The sequence below is a fragment of the Opisthocomus hoazin genome, chromosome 11 (assembly GCF_030867145.1).
Source record: "Opisthocomus hoazin isolate bOpiHoa1 chromosome 11, bOpiHoa1.hap1, whole genome shotgun sequence".
NCBI lineage: Eukaryota > Metazoa > Chordata > Aves > Opisthocomiformes > Opisthocomidae > Opisthocomus > Opisthocomus hoazin.
Window position 1 is genome coordinate 7679835 of NC_134424.1, and position 19154 is coordinate 7698988.

At 40.7% G+C, this 19154-nt stretch overlaps 1 protein-coding gene across 22 annotated transcripts in view; it reads left to right on the plus strand.

Annotated features, from left to right (window-relative positions):
- MAGI1 (membrane associated guanylate kinase, WW and PDZ domain containing 1) overlaps window positions 1-19154 on the plus strand; it is a 357879-nt gene that overhangs the window by 169848 nt on the left and 168877 nt on the right. For all 22 annotated transcript variants that reach the window (XM_075433225.1, XM_075433229.1, XM_075433230.1 and 19 more), the window contains exon 2: window positions 11605-11721. In XM_075433225.1, coding sequence (XP_075289340.1) covers window positions 11605-11721 — 117 coding nt within the window. The remainder of the gene's footprint in view (window positions 1-11604; window positions 11722-19154) is intronic.

Consider the following 19154-nt stretch of genomic DNA (forward strand, 5'->3'; position numbering starts at 1 on the left):
TAAGTCCTTTTACCAGTGAGGTTTTCTGCACTTGCGTGGGCTCTTGGTCAACTGAGCAATTGAAAAGATGTAGCTCATTGCATCATTTTGCTCTGAACTCTTTTAAATTGCTGTTGGATCTCCCATTCTTGCAGATCCTTTACCTGCCTGTTCAGCACTGTCTTTCTAAATTAGGTTTCCAAGTAATAGTCCAGGACCCTGTAGAACTAGTTTGAATCAATTCCTCTTTAAACTTGAATGCGTTTTGTCGAGAAAAACATTCAGTCATGATACAACATTTTCCAGGGATAAAGAATATCCTCCAACCATCAGAAAACTGTTCCAATGGCAGACTAAAAATAAAACAAAAATATTTGCAGTTAGAATAATTAACCAGAGCTCGTCCAGTTTCTTAGATTTTGTTTTACCACTGTCTACAATACGAAATTAAAAAAAGCTGCAGTCACTTTCCCCGTAGGCTAGGTTGGTTTTTTAACCAGTATGACCTTCTGACTTAATTTTTGTGGCTGCTTGTGCCTCTTGTAAAAAATGCTTCAACAGCTCCCAACTGTTATACATGTTTTTCTGTTTAAATGTAATTTTCCCCCAAAATTACTAAAATAATTTAGTAATTATTTTTGGCTTTGGGAGCCTGACTTTCTAAGTCACAAAGTAGTGTAAAACAACAACCAATCAACCAAACAAAACCAACAACAAAAAGGCGCAGGTCCATCTCAGGTTGAGTTTAGTTCTGTGCTCTTTGAAAATAATGTAGTAGGAACAGGACCTTTGCTTGCTACAGCAAGACCACTGCAATTCTTGTTTCTGGTTTTGTTTCTTGGCAGGTCTTGTTTCTGGGAAATTGCTAGAGCAGGTTAATCTGTAGCCCTCTGTGTAAATGAATATATTGGAGAGAGAAAAAGAATTTTTTTTTCTTTGGTGAGACACTGGAGCACCTGTGTGCATCATCCGGCCATGCCAGAGAATGGGCTGTCAGTCAGCACGTGCTTTGGACAGAGCTTCCAGTGGACGCGTTGTGATTTTTTAGCTGTTTTCTTCCAAGAAGGCCACCTTTTTATGTCCAATAGAGATACTTGCGAGCAAAAAAAAAATAAATTAAAAAGCAGCTGCAAAATTCTGGTTTTCTGACCGTGTCTGCATTTAGTGTGTGTTTATGGCCTGACCATCACAGGTTCTCAGCATTAGATTTTATGTATTCAGTACCTCTGGAAATCAGGCTGTTAATATTGACATATGCCCAGGAGCCAGTGAGGGCAGAGTGAAAAACAATAAAGCTGCGATTAGCATTCAGAGGTGACCTGGCTGGGCAATGCGAGTTTGTCCCTCCAGCAATCAAGGAAGAACAAGGATGAAGAGGGACTTAGGTTGAATGCTGAAGGAGTTTGAGGTCGTTGGTGTATTTTTTTTTTTCTTTTTTTTTTTTTTCCCCCACAAAAAACAGGCACCAAAAACACTACCCATGCTTAGGTTACAGAGAAGAGCAAGGAAAAAAATCAAAGAATATGAATAGGTACTCAGAATTCCTCAATACTGGGATATATGTCACTTTTTCCCCATTTTTCTGGAAGGAACAAATGCTGTATTTGGGGAATCAGTTTCAGATTTTGCAAATATTTTCCTAGTGCCGTTCTAGAAAATGAGTTTGTTGGCATATTGTTATATGGGGCTTGTTCTGCTAAAGCATTGTAATGCCGTCTGTTTCTCAAGCTGATTTGGCTTTCACAGCTCAAATATTATATCCTAGTTTTAGAACATATGGTAACTCCTTTCAGGAGACATACAGAGATATGCATCTAATTTCCAGAAATGGGTCGTTGCCTTTGAGTGAGAGACTGCAAATGCTTTTCATCTTGATTTTCCTGTTTTTAGTATTCTATCTAGACTGTCTTCTTTACCCCCTACCCTGCTTCTGCCACCTCCCGTAAGCCCTCCACGTGTCCCAGAAAAGGAAAGACTTACGGGCAGTTTTGAGCTCAAGCAAAGGCAAAGAAACAATGCTCCCTTCTCCAGGTTGCTTCGTGCAACAGTTTTACAGAGTAGGTGTCAGTGACAAATGCTGTTATGTGGCTTCCGTGCAGACTGTGCTTCCCTGATGAAGTATTATGGGAAGATTGGGTTGCTCATGTAGCCCAGTCTGTGTTCATTGATGGAGAGGCTTAGCAGAGATGGGGCGTGAGCTGCTCAGCCCGAAGCTTTCAAAGTCGCTCATGGAAAGAGGCTGTATCCCATGCCACCCTCTTACAAAGATTTCATTCTGCATTCACGTCGGATGTGTAGGAGGTTTTTCTTTTCTTTCTTTCTTTCTTTTTTTTTTTTTTTCTCTAAAGCCTACGTGGCAACATCAACGATTCTTGCCACTAATGACTGCTTCGTACTCCTCATTGCTCTTCCTTGCTGGAACACACAGTGCAAAATGCCCAAACACAGCAGTGTCTTTGTGTGCAAGACAAAATGCCTTTCTCAGAGGAACGCCTCTGCTTCCCTAAGTTCACCTCTGGGTCTGGCTTTCTGTAAAGTTTTGCAGAGCTGAGGCTTTGCTCTAGGTGCTTGGTTTAAGGTCACTGCCAAGAGGAAGCGTTTATGCACATGACTTTAATGTTATAGCTTGCTTGTAGAGCCAGTTAACTTAAGCCCTTAGTTCAACGCTGATCTGGCCACAGAACTGCCTCAAGTATTTTGCTTGATGCTAATGCAGATTTTGTTGAAAACAAGTCTAGAAGGTGGTGCATTACTTTGTTCTTTGCACATCTACCTCCCCAGGCTTTCCTATGAGAATCTTATAGCATGTATGACTATTAATCAGTATTATGATTTATCTTGGAGATTTTTTGTTTTAGTAGGAAAATATCCTGCATTTGTGATCCCAGCAGGTCCCTTTTTTCACCTTGGCTCACCTTGCTCTCTGCTGTCATTCCCAGAAACCGTGTGAGAGTCTGGGTTCCATCCTTGTCCTGTGTTTGTGGATTTTGCAAGGTGAAAAACGAAAACAAAAAGCTGAAGCACGAGCTTACAGTATTTCTTGAAAATAGCATGAGAGGGAAAAAAAGAAGACTTCTTTGAGTCAATAGCAGAGTAGTAGTGGTTAATTTCCAGCTTTTAGTTAGTTGGGTTCATGATTAACTAGGCTGTAGGCAAGAAGCACCCTAGCTGGTCTACATCTGCCAGCACCCATATGGATGCAGTAAAGCCATGTTTGTGAAGCTGTCTGCCTGACCAGTTCAAACGTGCTTGGAGGTGTCCATGGCCAATAGGTGTTAATACTGCTGACCTTTCGTTTCCCTGTTCTATTCATCATATGTTCTTGTTGCTGGGGTGCCGTTGTGGCTGTGTGGCCTCCCTCTCTCCCAGGTCAGGGTTGTCCTGGGCTGCAAAGAATTTGGAAGGTGAAGGAACGCTTATTCTCCAGGAGCTTTGAGAACTTCAGGGCTGAAACTCAAGGGCACCAGAAGCTTGAGTAGGCCAAAGGGGGAGAAAGGCTGGGCTTTCTGCTGTGTTTGCTGGCATTGCTGATATGAATTCAGCTAGGGGCAACAGAAATGTATTGGTCCCAAGTGTTCAAAATTTTCAGGCCTGGTGTATAAATGAAAATATTTTTGCTTTTCAGCCTCCAAACTGTGGGGTTTTTTGGCACTTCTCGACTGAAAGACTGTTTGTTTAAGTTTATATGAGAAATATGAATCACTATTAATGCACAGAAAATAAGGTGGAGCACCCTGCGAATACAGTAGGTTAGGTTAGATGTTCTTAGAATAGTTTCACCCTGGATTTATGATCTGTTAAGTGCATTTCTGTAGCAGCAAATGCTGAATTACCACTTCAGTGCTGTTTCATTCACCCATGCAGATTGAGAGCGATACCAAAAGGTACTGTGCCAAGAAGGCTCTTGCCTGGTGCTGATTCTGCACACGACCTGAAAGTTTTAAGTGAATACATCTCATTCAGATTCACAGCTTACACCTAAAATAATATTTTTAAGATGTTCTGTTGGTAATAAAGTAACAGGTGTTATTCATTCTGCAGATAGGAATTACTAGCTGCACTGAAGTGCTATCTGCTGATTCAGCAGCTAGGCTGCTGTTGAAGTCTTAACCATGCTCCGTCAAAGCTGAGTTTTATTGCTGTGTAGGTAGTTCATCCTGTGAATTCGTGCAATGCTTTATAGCGTAACCCTCCATCTTATTGTAATTTCTTGCCACTGGAAGGATTTTGCAATGGATGTGGCTTTGTTGTTTTGAGTGGGTTTTAAAGCATAAAAATTGGAAAGTATTTTATGTTTTACTTCAGGTAGGTGAAGGATGAGCAGTCATTTTGCTTTGGTTATGGTATGGATTTGTTAGAATAATGAAAACGTCTAGGCTCTGATCTGAGCAGTTCATCTATCTGGAGTCTGGCTATAACAGGCTGGTACAAATTAAAGTAATATACTGATTGGGACTGGATGTAGGATTTCCATCAAAGATGCAGTTCCTACCCCCAGACCAGTAGTTTTTGTCACCAGAGGCTCTCCAAACTGGTATAGAGGCAATTGTTGACAATGACAGGTGAGGCTATTGAAGCATTTGTGTAGGACATCCAAACATGTGGACTTTATGGGACTAGTTTGTACCCAGCAGTAAAAGTTCACTGTTTGTTTGTTTGTTTGTTTTTAATAGAGGAAAAAAAGAGAAGAAAACAGAATTGGAATCAAATCAGGTGGCTGCTGAGCCATGTTAATTGTTAAGCTGAACTCCCATGGCAATGTTTAAATAGCTTCTTAACACACTGAGCCATAAAAGGTTTTAAAGTTTACTTGTGTTAGGAAAATGTAGTAGCAATTAATTTACCAACATGTTGTGGGTTTACAAGATGCCTTCATTTCATGGGTGGCTGGAAGATAGAACATGCTTAGACTGTACTGAATTTAAGAAGCCACATGAATACTTTAACGCTTTCAAACTGGATGTTTTTGCTTTGTGATCTTATTTGAACTTTGTCCAACCATGATGAATGTTTTGTGTCTTACTATATATCCTTGTGTCTTTGACCTCACAAGAGACATGAAATAACAAACATAGGTACTGGACTTTATTTACTTGTTTACTTAGTAGTTAAAACAAGAAAGCAAACAAAACCATGATGTATTTCACCTCTTCTCCCTGCACCTCCTTGACAAATGGCTGTTGGAACAGTGTTAAACTGTGACCTTAAAGCCACAGGCATAATGAAACTGTGATCTGGCAGATGTGACAGACTCATCTTATATAAATCACTCTCTTTTGTCACTGCTGGCGTATGGCCAATGAATCTTCTAATTATTGAATGGCTTTTATAGCCCCATTATTTATAATCACTTGGACAGCAGCTGGATGACAAGGATGGGACAGAATGAAATGATATAGCACAAACTATTATCATTTGTGTAACAACTGCTGGGATTAGGAATATTTGATGATGGTGTGGTTACCAGTGCAGTCTTGTTAAATGATAAAAATCCACTCAGCCTTCATTTTGTCTTCTGAGATGGGCTGCTGCCTACTAGACCTTGCCATGAAGATTATTATATTAATTGATCCAGAAGTAGAATATGAATCTCTCCAGACATTAAGAAAATAGATGTGTGAGTATCAGGGCCACCTGTATGCGAGGACTTCAGGAAAATCCATTGCAGGCATTAGTAAGACACAGTGGTGATGCCATGGCACTACTGTTGTGCCAAGTGCTGTACAGAAAAGTGTTGCTTCTGCTTCCCAGCAGTCCTGTCTACACCCCTCTATGTAGTAAGAATTTAACGACAGATGTAGAAGTTGTCTTTAGCTCCTTCATTAATATTTTAACTTTTCTTTTAAAAAGCTAGGTGGTTTTTGTAAGGGAGCTGATGGGTTTAGAACAATTTACAATTTAGGGGAGCTGTTTTGACTGTAATTATAGATGAGTTTGTGCTGAGTCCTGTCTTCTGGGTAGAGAAGCAGCCTTGGAGAAAGGAGCACAACTGAAGTCACCCAGCTTGTAAGGCCAGCCAACTCAGATTGCAAGTCTACGCACTGCTTTAGAAAGTGTGAGCTGCGGGTTCTCTGCTTGTGCCTCTAAACAAGTGGGTTGGTTTTGTTTGTTTTGGGTTTTTTTTTTCCCCTTTTCTGCAGTTCTGCGTTTTGAGCACAGAAATAAAACCCCACCAGCCATCATAATTTATTAATCTTTGTTAAATACCTACAGAGATCTTCAAATGAAAGACAGTATGTTATAATCAGGGGTTTATGCTGCAAATCTAACATGTGCAATTTTTGTGTCTTTGAGAAATTTAGTTCTTCCTTCTCAATGTAGACATCAGGGCAGCGAGAGTCTTAATCCAGATGACTCTATTGCACTTTTATCCCTTTAGCGAGGCCTTTAACCTTTCATTGCTTCATGGCCCTGTTGTTTTGAAATGGTCTTTGTCTGCCCACAGAGAATCCCGCTGCTAAAGACGCCTTTAAATAGAGATCACGGCAAGAGAAGGGGGGATTCTGCTGCAATTCAGGGATGGAAAATGGATTTTTCCAGTTCAGATGCTATCAGTCACTGTGAATGTAGCAATTGGTAGCCTTCCCAAAGAAGAGTAAAGCAAAAATTATCACTACTGTAAACCTGCTTATAGGAGTGCAGTATAGGTCAGAGAGCACTGTGTCCGGGGCCTGACCCTGACCCATCTTCGAACAAGCATCTATAGGCTCTGACAGAACGTAGCTCTTTATCAGGATTATCTATGACCATCTCAAAACCATAAATGGGATAAAACAGCTGCAGTAATTAATACAAACATAAACTACAAAATGATAGTTTACAAATGCATAAAACATGAGCTCAAAATCTATCTTCAGAATGTACATATTGCACAGCTCTGGCAGAGACTGTCTGCCAGCTGGCAGAAAGGTGCTGTCAGCCCTGCGATGTTCACGCTCAGCTTTTTCTTGAAAAAAATCAGATTTTGCTTGGTCATTTCTTCAGTCTGCTTTACTTATTGGAATCCTATATGTCAACAAGGCAAGAGGCTTTCAGCCCCCCAGGTCTGCACTGCTGCGTGCTGGTGGTAGTGCTCTGAAAGAGATGGATGTGCTTATGCAGCAAAGACGGTGTTAGGTGATCTTGTATGCAGCTTTCTCCCCTGCAGAAACTGGAAATTGTAGCAATACGCATCAGAGCATAATTCAAAGCATAGTTTCTCTAGTGACTTTAATATTAGGCAACATTTGGAGGGCAAATGTGTGACAGAGGATTGAAGGTTAGAAAGAAGTGTACTTAGAAACAGTCAATATTTTTCATTAATCATAAAAACATCTAGATTACGTATTTATCTCCACAAAATTGACAAGTGCAGTTTATTGTTTCTCAGAAAACTGTATGTCAGTAACATTATTTTTTTCTGTGAAAGATACTTTATTTCCCCATGGGGTTTGTTTTTGATACTAAGGTATTTTTATGATGTAATGATTTGGGAGAACGATTGACGTACTCTAAAATGCAGTACAATAATTCAGAATAATTGAGAAAACCAGCCATTCAGTGAGTTTCCCTTTGTTTCATTCAAAGGTGAAGAAAGATTCAGATAATAAGATGGAAACAGCTCAGATTTAGAGTAGTACAGTGGGGGGAGCGGGGCAGTGGAAGGTTGGTTCTCTGACTGTATCTTCACATCAAGGTGTTGATTTTGTTCAGCGGGGGAAAAAAATGGAAGGAAACTGTTGCAACAACAAAATCCAATCTTTGAACATGCTTTACTTCTAGAACTTTAAAATATGAATTTTGGTAAGTTTATTAGGGAAGATTTTTCTTTTGCGTTTTTTGTGCCTGATTTTCTAAAGCTAGATTGATTACAGAAATAACAAGGTGATTTTTCTGTGTGCAAATAAATGCATTTCCAATATATCCTGGCCAGCAGGAAGGAAGAGCTGAGCACTGGCTCACAAGATCTGTATCCTCTGGTTTGGAAACCGCTATTTCTGGCTTGCATCTTTTGTTCCTCTGCTGTTATCACTGTAGGGTCTCTTTACATGCTTTTAGCAGAAGAAAAGAAAGGATCTCAAAAGAGTAGATGTAAGATCCAATCTTCTTGAGAACAGAGGAGTATTTTGAAGGGTAGTAGTATGCTTGTAGTTAACACGGCTCATCTCTAAGGAAACTGGAGCCAGGTATTTTCTTGAGCACAACATATGCATGCAATTTGACTTTACGAAGGAAGGACTTTTGCTTTAAAAAAGGTGGCTCTGGGCACCTACCCTTCAACCCAGCCTGGTGGTGGTTGGTGTGTGGACAGAAGCCGTCAGAGGGTGAGACTCGTTTGCAGAGGGAGCGTGCACAAGCAAGGTGTGCCCCTGAGGGTCAGAATGAAATTTTACTGCTACACTTTGCACACAGGAGGTTGCTGAAATGTCACTGGTATATCTTTCAGATTCTCAGGGATTGCAGGTGCATACATGTCAGACTCAAAAAGAATTTATCAGAGTTTATAAACTCGTGTCTATCACTAGAATCTGCTAAATAATGCCGGTGTCAAGCACATGCCCTCTCAAGTCTGAGGAGAACTTTGTAAAAGGTAATCAGAGTGGACTGGAACATTTCGAATGGTAAAGAATCCAGCATGTACCAGGGTGGATCCATTTGGCAGCTTTCTACACGATGTTAGTTTCTGTGTTAGCTCATTTTCTTCTTTCATGCTCTGGAGTGAGCTGCATGGGGTGAGCCTGCTTTAGTCCACAGCCAGTGGTCTCTGCAGCTGCTGAGCTGAGATCATCAGGGCTGCAAGAAACCTTTATTTCTATCAAGAATTTTCTAGAATTTAGCAATAAAAATGTGGCTTAGCAAGCGTTTCAGTGGGGTATTTTCACTTTTCTTTTTTTCTCCCCATTTAAAAAAAAAAAAAGTAATAGAAATGAGCATCACTGTGAGCTCCCTGAGGGGACAATCATGTGAGTGCAAGTATTGCTATAGCCCCTATTTTTGCAACTGCCATCTTGGCTAGTGCATCAGTGACTCAGCTGGGAAATCCCAGCTACTGCATAAACCAAATAACCAAACTTTCCAGTGGGGGCCGTAATAGACTGAGATGCTAGATGGAATGGGCACAGAGGGAAGCTAAAAACAGATATCATCAGTAAACTGCATATTTTCTGTGGTCAAACAAGCCCTAGCTCAGCAGAGCTTTTTCACCTCTAGACATTATTGTGGCATAAATCATTGAATCGTGAATCCCACAGTATTTCAGGAGAAAGCCTGCTTTATGATACAAGCAGTTCAGTGCATTAATTTCTTTACTGGAATAAGCCCTTGCATTATGTCCAAATTGTTTGTCATATCTGTTCTTTTTGCTGTCAGAAACCACCTTGTGTTATTATGTCTTGTGCAAAGAAAAATAGTTAAAAGATGAAGAAATGCTATATTATTTCCTTTTTTTTTTTTTTTTTTTGTGCCCAGTCTGCCTCTGGAGTAAGACGATGTGGTATGACATCAGATGTCTGGGGTTTGGAAGGTCAGCTCGGAAATTGGAAAATGGTAGCTCACAGGTCTACCAAGCCCTCCAAGGGCTTCCTATGTGGGAAACCATTTTTATAGTGTAATAACTGGAGACCATTTGTTAGAAAATGGGTTGATAACCTGTTCTTGGAGGGGTGCTGCTGGGGTAACCCAGGAAAATGCGATGAGCCAGTTTTATCTGCCTTAATTTCAGTTTTGTTGTTTGAGCCATTTCTGAAATTAGCATCTTGGTCTTTAAAATTTTTCCTTCTTTTAATAGCTGTGCCTGCTGCCTAAGCCTTCTTTTCCTCAATAAGAAATATAATCTTAAAAAAGCTGTCTGGAGAACCTAAATACAAATCACCTCTTTATTTTATAGGTTTTGACTTAGTATTTTACACTAGGGTTTTTTGTGTTTAGATTTGTTTTTGAAGGTAGAATTCCTGTTAAAATGTTGCAGGACGGTATTAGGCAGATCGGCTGTTCCTGCCCATGGTCATTTAACCGTCTACACTCTTTTTCCCATTTGTCTGGTACCGCTGCTGCCTCCCAGACCCACTGTCCAACTGCAATCCATTGCAGTATTATTATTCTTGATTTGCTCTGCAGTGATTCCTAGAGGCTTCAGTCAGGAATCTGCATCTGTGATGCTATGTTCAGCATCAACAAGTATTGAGATGACCTCTGTATACATATTCACAATCCAAAAAATCAGAATGCAAATTATAAAAGACCATAGAAACAGCTGGTTCAGCCCAAGGTCCATGTAGCCCAGCATTCTGGCTCCAGCTGTGGCCATAAATAAGATGTCTAGCAACGGAAAGGAAAAGAACAAGGTGTTTGATATTCCCCCACTTCTTTTCCCAGATCTCCCAGCCACCAGCAACTCATTTTCAGCTCAAGGGATTTCCTACACCCTCTTTTGCAGCCTCCGATGGGTCTGTCCGCCAAGTGCTTTTCCAGTCTCCCCTTGAAGCTCGTCAGCAAGCTTCTTGCACCCACAGTGCTCTCCAGCAAGGAGATCTGCCACAGCCTGTGTCAACTGCTGCCACTGTTACGTGGTCTTGAACCAAGCTCCCGTTAGCTTTCGTTGGTGTCTCCCTGTCCTTGTGTCAGGAGAGGCTGGGAGCAGCCAGTCCCCACCCTCCAGCTGGGCCTGATGGAAGGTGGTGTCCCCAACAGGCTGCAGCATCCCAGTCGCTCTCTTGGTCCTCGTACGGCAGCTGCTCCAGACTCTGATCATCCTGCTTGCGTTTCTCTGAAGCTTTTCCAGGGGTTTTTTTTCTTTACTTTTTAGAACAGAAGATTTTCTATCCCTGTTCTCTGTATGCTCTTGGGGGGTTGTTTTTGCTCTTCAGTCAAATTAATGTTAATGGTTTTCCAGACTTGGAAATGTTTCATATCTGGAAAAAGAATTCATTAAGTTGCTCCAGTTCGTATGTTCTGCTACAAAAATGGATTTGGTGTTCAGCAACTAGCAACGTTGATTAACAACTATGTTTCTTTCTCTTTGGTGTTTTTTGTTTGTTTGTTTTCTGTTCATCTTTATTCTCGCGCACTTCTGAAAGTGTTCGAAACTGAACAGGGAAATAAATAGATTCAAGCGAAAAGTGTTGGATGTTATTCTGTTGTTTTTAAGGACTTTGGGTGCTCTTAACTCCTGCAGTCAATTCTTGTGTGCTGGGGTAGCTGTCAGTGCACAGCATAGGCCTTGTTTGGTTTTGTGCCACATTCAGCTATATTAGTACCTCTAATGGGAGCAGTCTTTGCCTTTGCCTAGTCTGTCTGCCTAGCTCACCCGCCAGCAAGCTGCAAAAGCAATACTCTACCTTTATTATTTTTCTTCTTTTTCACATCATCTGTCTTTCTCCATTTGCTCAGACAAATAAGTGATAAAAGGGAATGATGATCTGTTTAACACCACAGGAAGAAAGATGCATTATGAGACAAGAGAGACCTCTTGTTTACAGGGAGTTATTTTTGGTAATTAGCCATTTGTAGAGGAAGATGAGCCTCCGCTCGTAAAGTCAGCATGCCATAATTTAGGGGACTCTGAATGGAAGTCTAACATTTGCCTGAATTGGAAATGTTAATTGTGTGCATTTAGAAATAAATAAATGGCTGTTTTTTTCTTTGCAGGAAGCAGACTGAACAAAGACCTGAGACATTATCTCAACCAGAGGTTTCAGAAGGGATCACCAGATCACGATCTGCAGCAGACTATTAGAGATAACCTTTATCGCCATGCTGTGCCTTGTAAGTAACAAAACATTGACCTGGTGGATTACATGTAGTAGAATTTCGTTGGTTTTTTTGTTATTGTTGTTGGGTTTTTTCGTTTTGTTTTTTTGAGGCAGCCTTCACGTGGTGGTGTGCACGGCTTCAGGGGAGACTTGGTTTTCAGCTAGGGCAGACTTCTATGTGAGATAGCAGGTGGGGTTCAGGTAGGGTTGAAAAGGAAACCAGTTCATTCCTGAACTCTGCTTTTTTGATGACCTTTTTGGAACAGTTTATGGTTTGGTGCTTACTGTGGGGGAAAAAACCCTAAAAAACAGCCATGAAGTGAGTACTTGCCTTAGAAATAGTCTTCATTAATAACATTATGGTGAATGTTCCTTTATTGGTTTGAAACCTATGAATAAAGAAATCTGCTTTTATTTTTATTTCTTTAGCAGAATGTTATTTCTGATGCTTATTTAACTTGTGAAATTGAACAGCATTTTATGGCTGGGTGCCATTGTAACAGGCAGCTGTCACTGTTGGAAGGTCATCTTCAATGCAAGTAGGAAAGAAGCAGCAAGAGGTAGTGAAGCTGAGAAAGAAATGCTCTTTTTTGCTCAAAAAACAATCAGAAGGAAAACTGAGGAGTTTAGAGAATGTAATCTTTAGAAGTTCATAATCTTTACTCAAAATCAGTCTGTATTTGGCATTTTGGGAAGATGTACAGAGTGGAGAATGTCCAGTTTTGTTGCACCTCTGTTTGGCATTCCACAGCTGCCAGGAGAGGCTATTCTAAAGAAAAGGTTTTTCTGCTGGAACGTTGATGAGCTGTGGGGATAATGGTATACCTTTCAGATCAGGCGGGGATAAGAACTAGTAAACATCTTAGTTACAACATACTGAGATGAGCAGCAAAATAGTTTGAAATTTTCTATCTCAACATGAATCAGAGGTTGTTTATCCTGGTAGACTTATATAAATATTGAATAATGATGTTGCCACTCAAAAACTGGTATTTGCCAACAAATATCCCATGATGGTACGTAGAGTAATAGCCGTCCTCAATGTAATTGTTGTGTGCAGGAGCACTGTGTAGGGCCACAGTTAAAATTGTGTTGTAACACTGACAAATGTTGATTCTTCAAATGGCAGATGCTGTATATCACCATTGAGTTTATTCTCATTTTATCAGTGGAAAGCATGGACCAAATTACTTTTGAAGTGCGGTTGCATGGACATAGAGAATAAATATGGATTATTATTTTCTATTGAGCACTTCCATTTTCAATTTTGTCAACGTGAAATATGATTAGTTTTCAATCATCTAGCTTGCCAGGCTGCAGATTTCTAAAGCATACTGCAGAAAGAGCCTTCTAGGAGAGCACAGGCAGCGTCAGGCTCAGGAGATGCAATGTCGTGATGCTAATGTCTTTCTGCCTGTGTGTTATATTCTAATTTCTAAAGCAGCAAATAAAGCAAATGAGTCTAAGTTCTGTGGAAGCATTTTGTTTGTTACCAAGGTTACATTTTGAAATTCTTTCCATTGATTCTTTTCTCTGATTTATTGGACTTAATGGTAAGCTAAACTGCTTGGACTCACGAAAGACTTTTGATTTAAAATTAAGAGCACTGAAAGCGATTCCTGCCTTTTAGAAATAGCTGGGGGAGATATGTGTTGTCAATTTATTAATAAGAACATCAGTACTTCTGTTCCATTTATGAAACAAATGGAAAATCTGAGAAGTGGAGTTAGTTATTGTGTGTCTCCATACTTGCTGGGTTGCAAAGCAGGCAGCATTTAATTTTTCCTTCATGTACTTTGGGGATTATATTAGCGGTAGCTTTTCAGAATGATGCTAATATTTGTATGTGAATTTGAATGAGTCTGCTGCACACACGGTGGGTTGGGATGCTTTACAGGTCTGGAGATTAATCTAGCTGTACACTCATATTTTTATTCCTTGGTACACGTGACCAGTAAATCCAGAGCCCTGGACCAATCTCTAGTGCTAATGGATTATGAAGTCTTGTATTTTGAAAATGGAATTCCCTGCTGATTATGTGGTAAACACGAACAAGAACACAAGGTCACTTGGACTGAGCATGCTTGGCCTGACAGATGCTTTTTGTTGCACTAATATAAGGCGTAAAGGAAATGATAATTAGTAGATGCAAAATGGAGAAAGGCGATATTAACCAGTTCTTCCCCAGAAATTCTAGTAAGAATCCCAGGTGGATCAGCTCTGACTAGTTTGGTACCGGCGGTGAGAAAACCAAGAGGGCTTCTGTTTCCCACACAGCCGCGTGCCGGTTGCGTGCTTGGCTGACTTGGGAGCTGAGCAAAGATACAGCTATAGCTTTTGTACAAGACAGAGGTCAAGCAGAGGGGAGGAAAGATGCAGAAAGCTTGACTGGACCTCATTTTTTCATATGACAATGATACGCTGCTTAAGCATCATTTAGATTTTTACTTTAGGAGTGTTGGTTAAGAATTTGCTTTATTTTCTGGTGAACAATCGAGGGTAAGAGCGGGATGATGGCAGCTCCCAAAGGGGATATATGAGCATTGCCTAAATGGGTGACACAGGGATAGTTTTCTGAGAGACCGGAGGACTTCATCCCTAAACGTGGGAGCTGTCATAAAGAAACTAGGTCTTGAAATGGACCCAAAAGTCGTGTAATATTGAAATAAGTAGATGAATCGCATGGTGACTTTTGAAAACTGAACTCTTCCCTGCTCCTCAGTGCCCTCTGCCCCTCCAGCATGCTTCCTCCAACTCTTCGTACCCTCAGCTCCCTGCACCCCATTGAGCTGATTTTTTCTGCAGAGATCTTTAGTAAACAACAGCTGTGACAAGCTTCCAGGTGGCCTCCCAATTTGGTTGTGCTGTTGCGAGTGCTCTGCTGTTACTGTCACACCAAACCCACGGGTCTGTTTACAGACCCAAAGCATTCTCCTGTGGAATTTACAACTTCAGCATCATAATCTAGGACTGAGCCAGAGTAAGGAAGAGAGGCAGGACACCTTATTTTATGTATTTGGATAGCATGTAAGTGCTTATGAAGCCATACATTTACAACGTACAAAACTTTGAAAGAATTAGTGTTGTTCAGCCACTGAATTAGTTTTTATTTCGGCTGAACCGACTGTGGGTTGTTTCCTTCACTTTCTTCCTGATGCCCTCATTTCACTGTTAATTTCACATGCTGGGTCAGAAACTTTTTTTAGAGTATTTTTGTCTTCTGCTTAAGAAAAAGCAGCACCTTAAACTTGAGTAAAGTTATTCCCCTTATGTGTTCAGATAAATAGCTATTCTCATTCCTAGCATGTAGCATCCACTGCCAAAACTAGAAAAAAACCTCAAATACATCATCCAGATTAGCAAGATGTTGGTCCTGTCTCAAGCTATCCCCTCTGCCTCATTTTGTTTTGAAGCACCACATTTTTCCTGTTTTCTGATGTGCCTAATGAAGATCACCAGAAATGATGCTCTGTTTGTGGGCTAGTTAATGGCTCCATTGAGCTTGGAGTAGACTGTGAATTGGCAACAATTTCATGATTACTGATTGGCCATGACTGTACCAGAAGTGCTTTGACTGATGCAGAGACTTTCCCTGCAGCTTGTTTCTAGTGTGGATTTCACTTATTCCAGCTCAGTTTTGCCAGCCTAAGCACTTAAGAGCAGGTTTCCCAACTGTGTGAGGCATCTTGCTGGGGCACCCTGCGGCATGTCTGAGGCCGCCGGAGCTAGCAGAAGTCGGTGTGACTTGCATTGCACCTGATCTGGGGGGAGGCTGAGCATCCGTGATGCAGAGTGTGTTGACATCCTGGTTTTAGGTTTCGGAGAGCGTTTCTCAGGAGCAGAACTCCCCAAATAGGATTGGCGTATGTGAAGATTTACTTAGTGGAAAATGTGATTAGTTGGAAGTACATGTAAGAATATAGCCATTAAATAGGTGTTTCTGAGTAACCTTACCTTGGGATATCTGTGCAATGGTGTTAATTGAGAAAGAAATGCGATAGCAACTTTAACCTTATAGTGCAGCAGCATGTCTAAAACCACTGTTCATGGAAGGCAGAACAGACGGGATTATCCTCCTCATTTTGAAATGATGGCAAAGGGCATCTGTTTAAAATAAACCATCAGTACTGGCCATTTGTCCTAGTTGCTTATTCTCAACAACCTGACAGTGTTTTCTTTTCACAGTGTATCGAGAAGAATCAGAGAGATGATATTATTTCCATAAAAGCTTATCTCAGCATGTATTTTTTTCCCTCTGAGCACATTTACTTGATTCTCCATTTGTCTGAGTCCTGTGTGACATGCGGAGGCAGCTATGGTGGGTCTGGCATCTGTGTCTTTACTTGCCAAAACAGTGTACCTGGTGCAGGCGTGACTGAAACAACAGACCAGCGGTCCCCTCTCTATTCATGTATATTTTGCATTTGTCTTATTTTGGTACTGTGCAATTCCTTTCTTTGCCAGGCTGTAGTCTTATGAAGCAAAACTCTGGAAAAAGCCAGGTCTTTTTGATGGTAGATGAAACAGGGACAATGTAATGGCTAGCGTAGAGTGAAGCCATGTTAGCCTAGGCATTCTGTGGCAGTATTTTTTTTTTTTTTCTTCTTCCCAAAATTGGCTTTTAAAACTTCAGGAGGTCATAATTCAACAGTTGATTCACTTTCCCAAAACAAGTACGTGCCTTGGGATTAACTGGCTGGAGAGTTTAATGTCAGAGATTTACCGCTTTCATTTCTGCTGTCTGTTCTCTCACCTTCCCAGAGTTTGATCTGTTCCTCTGTCTTCAGTTACAGAACTGTAGCTCCGACTGTCGCAGTTAGTCTTGCAGGGGAGGGGGGAGCAAAATGGAAAGCATTGGATACATATCAATACTGTAAGTGTCAAGTGATCTGTAAGGAGGCTTAGAAAAAGGCAGCGACACCCAGGCACCTGGCTGGCCAGAGCGCTCTCACATTTCAGTGGGACATTTGAGAAGAAGTTTCTTTATTCCGAACAATCTGCTGGTGCAAAGAAGTCTCCTTTCTGTGGAAAACCGAAAATACTGAACACGGAAACTTGACAGTATTTATAGGATAAACTTTTAGTAAGTGGATGTAGAAGAGCACATTGAAATTTAGTATCTGGACTGAATGTTTTCATGGATAACTGAATTACCAAAGGGTAGGTTAGTTACTCCAGGAGTTGGGTAAGCTGCTACAGGCATAACCACCATCATCTGCAACTAATGTGGGACTAGAGAGTAAGCGGGCTGGGGTGTGACAAAACTGCTGTCAGACATGCAGACTTCAGTGATTTCCCAGGATAGCTTTTAAAGTCCTGTAGCACTGGGTTCCCCCTATGTACTTCTGAACTTCGAAAGGAATTGATAGAAGGGATATGCAAACCAGCTTACAGCAGGTTCTTTCCTTTAGAATATTGACTATAATAGCGCATCAGTACACGGGGAAAAATTGTTGAAGTGAAGCAGAAAGACCTTTGTGTTACAAATGCATGTGTTTTTACATGTGGAGATATTTGAGTCACAATTTCAAAGTTATTTTTAGTTACTAATTTTTATTAAGGGTAAACAGAATCACTGACAGTGCACATTATTTTTCTTCACAGGCAATAAATCATCAGTTTATGTTACACAAATGTTCTTTGAATTCTCAAAAGCTTTCCAGACCTGCAGCCGTATTTATTATCCAAGTACCTTTTGTTGCAGTTCCCTTCCTAGAGGTGTAATTCTGCTTTTGTAATGAGAAAAAAGTTGCAGTGTCCATGAAATATTCATGTGAGGGCCCACACTGATAAGGTGATGAACAGCCGGCTGATCTTTTTCCTAACACCCAAAAAGTAATTAATTGTTTTGCAAGATTTATGTTAGGAAAAAGTTTTAAATATTTTTAAAATAGCGTCCTTATCACTAGGGTGCAACATACAGGTACCGGCACTATGTAAAGATAATTTTTCTCAGGAACATTTTCTTGTGAGTTAATCTAACTCTGAAGAATATGAGGCATATTTTCCATGCCAGCTAATGTACACACATTTACTTTTTTCAATATTTTCAGCAGGGACTGTATCCGGAGTACAACCAGTGGGGTTTAGAAGATCCTTGTAGCTGTGTTCCAGGGGGTGCAGAACTGCAGCAGAGTCCCCTGCAGTTTTCAGGGATAGAATTATTTCACGTATTAGTGAACCAGATGTGTGTTTACTTTTGAGAGAGAAAACTGCCCTGTTTTGAGCAACAGGGCCACTATTTCTGTAGCTTAGTTCCTTTCTGTACCCAGTCATTTTTGTTTAAACTAGGAGGCTTCAGACCTTTTTTTCCATCTGGTCTGTCCTTTCAGATCAATAGTGCATTTTGTGCCAGTGGAACTATTGGGTTGGGGTTTTTTTTGGTTTGGTAGTGTTTCTTTCTCTTTTTTTGCATTTGGAAATAAAAGCACTTATGATAGCAAATATTGCTCCATCTGCTTACCCATTTGTGAGGAATAGGTTTTTTGTATTTCACTGTACATCCCGTTGAAATTGCGTGAGGCACCAGAGAACAGTACAAAGCAGAAGAGCTCAGCCTTATAGGCTCTCCCATGCCACTTGCCAAAGGAGATTTGGGCAAGAAGTGTGGGAAGAGATTACATGGCTAGTTTTCTTTGTTTTCTTTGTTAGTCCCCAGTGTACTTAATTTTGCGTTTTTTCATTGCGGTTGCTTTGTGCTATGGCAAAGCATCTGCGAGTGGGTATTTAGGTAGTGCAGGCAACGTCTGTGCATATGTTTTAAAATGTAGAGGTTACTAAGGTTGTGAGTCTCTTGAAAAGCAGAGTAAATCAGAGCTGAGAGCAGGTAATGCTGTTTGGAGGTTGAAGGGGTGAAGATGAATTACCCCACATTATTTACTTCAAAACTAGCTCTGTCCTGCCGTAGTTTTATTCACCATCACAATTCAAACTATAGAAAAGGCAAACCACAGTATGCCCCAAGGTAGCGGAATGAAAATCTGCTGAAGAGTGTGTGGTCACAGGTGATAACTGCCCTTACAGCCAAATTTTTCATACAATGTCCCAGGGTCCTGATTAGATCTTTTGTGATGGCTGCAGTATCCCAGCTTTTGATTTCATTGAGGCATTTGGATTTCTTTTCAACTGCCACCATGTATCTGTTCACGGTTTACAGTGTATTGATTATGCTACAAGTCAACAGAATGAGTGTTCCAGACGAAAGGAACATTTTAAAATGAGGGAAAATTAAATGTATAGCTTTGTTTAACCAGTTCTTCCACTCACGTCTGCCTTTGGCACTCACATTGGGTATTTCATTATTAACTCCTTCTAGAAAGCACCCATCACTCTGTATAGGTATGTTTATGCTTGGAAGTGTTGATTTTTGTGGTGGTTTCACAGTTACAAAAGTCCCGTGCTTCGTTCATCAAAGATGTCAGTACTTTAAAGAGGACACCTGAAAAT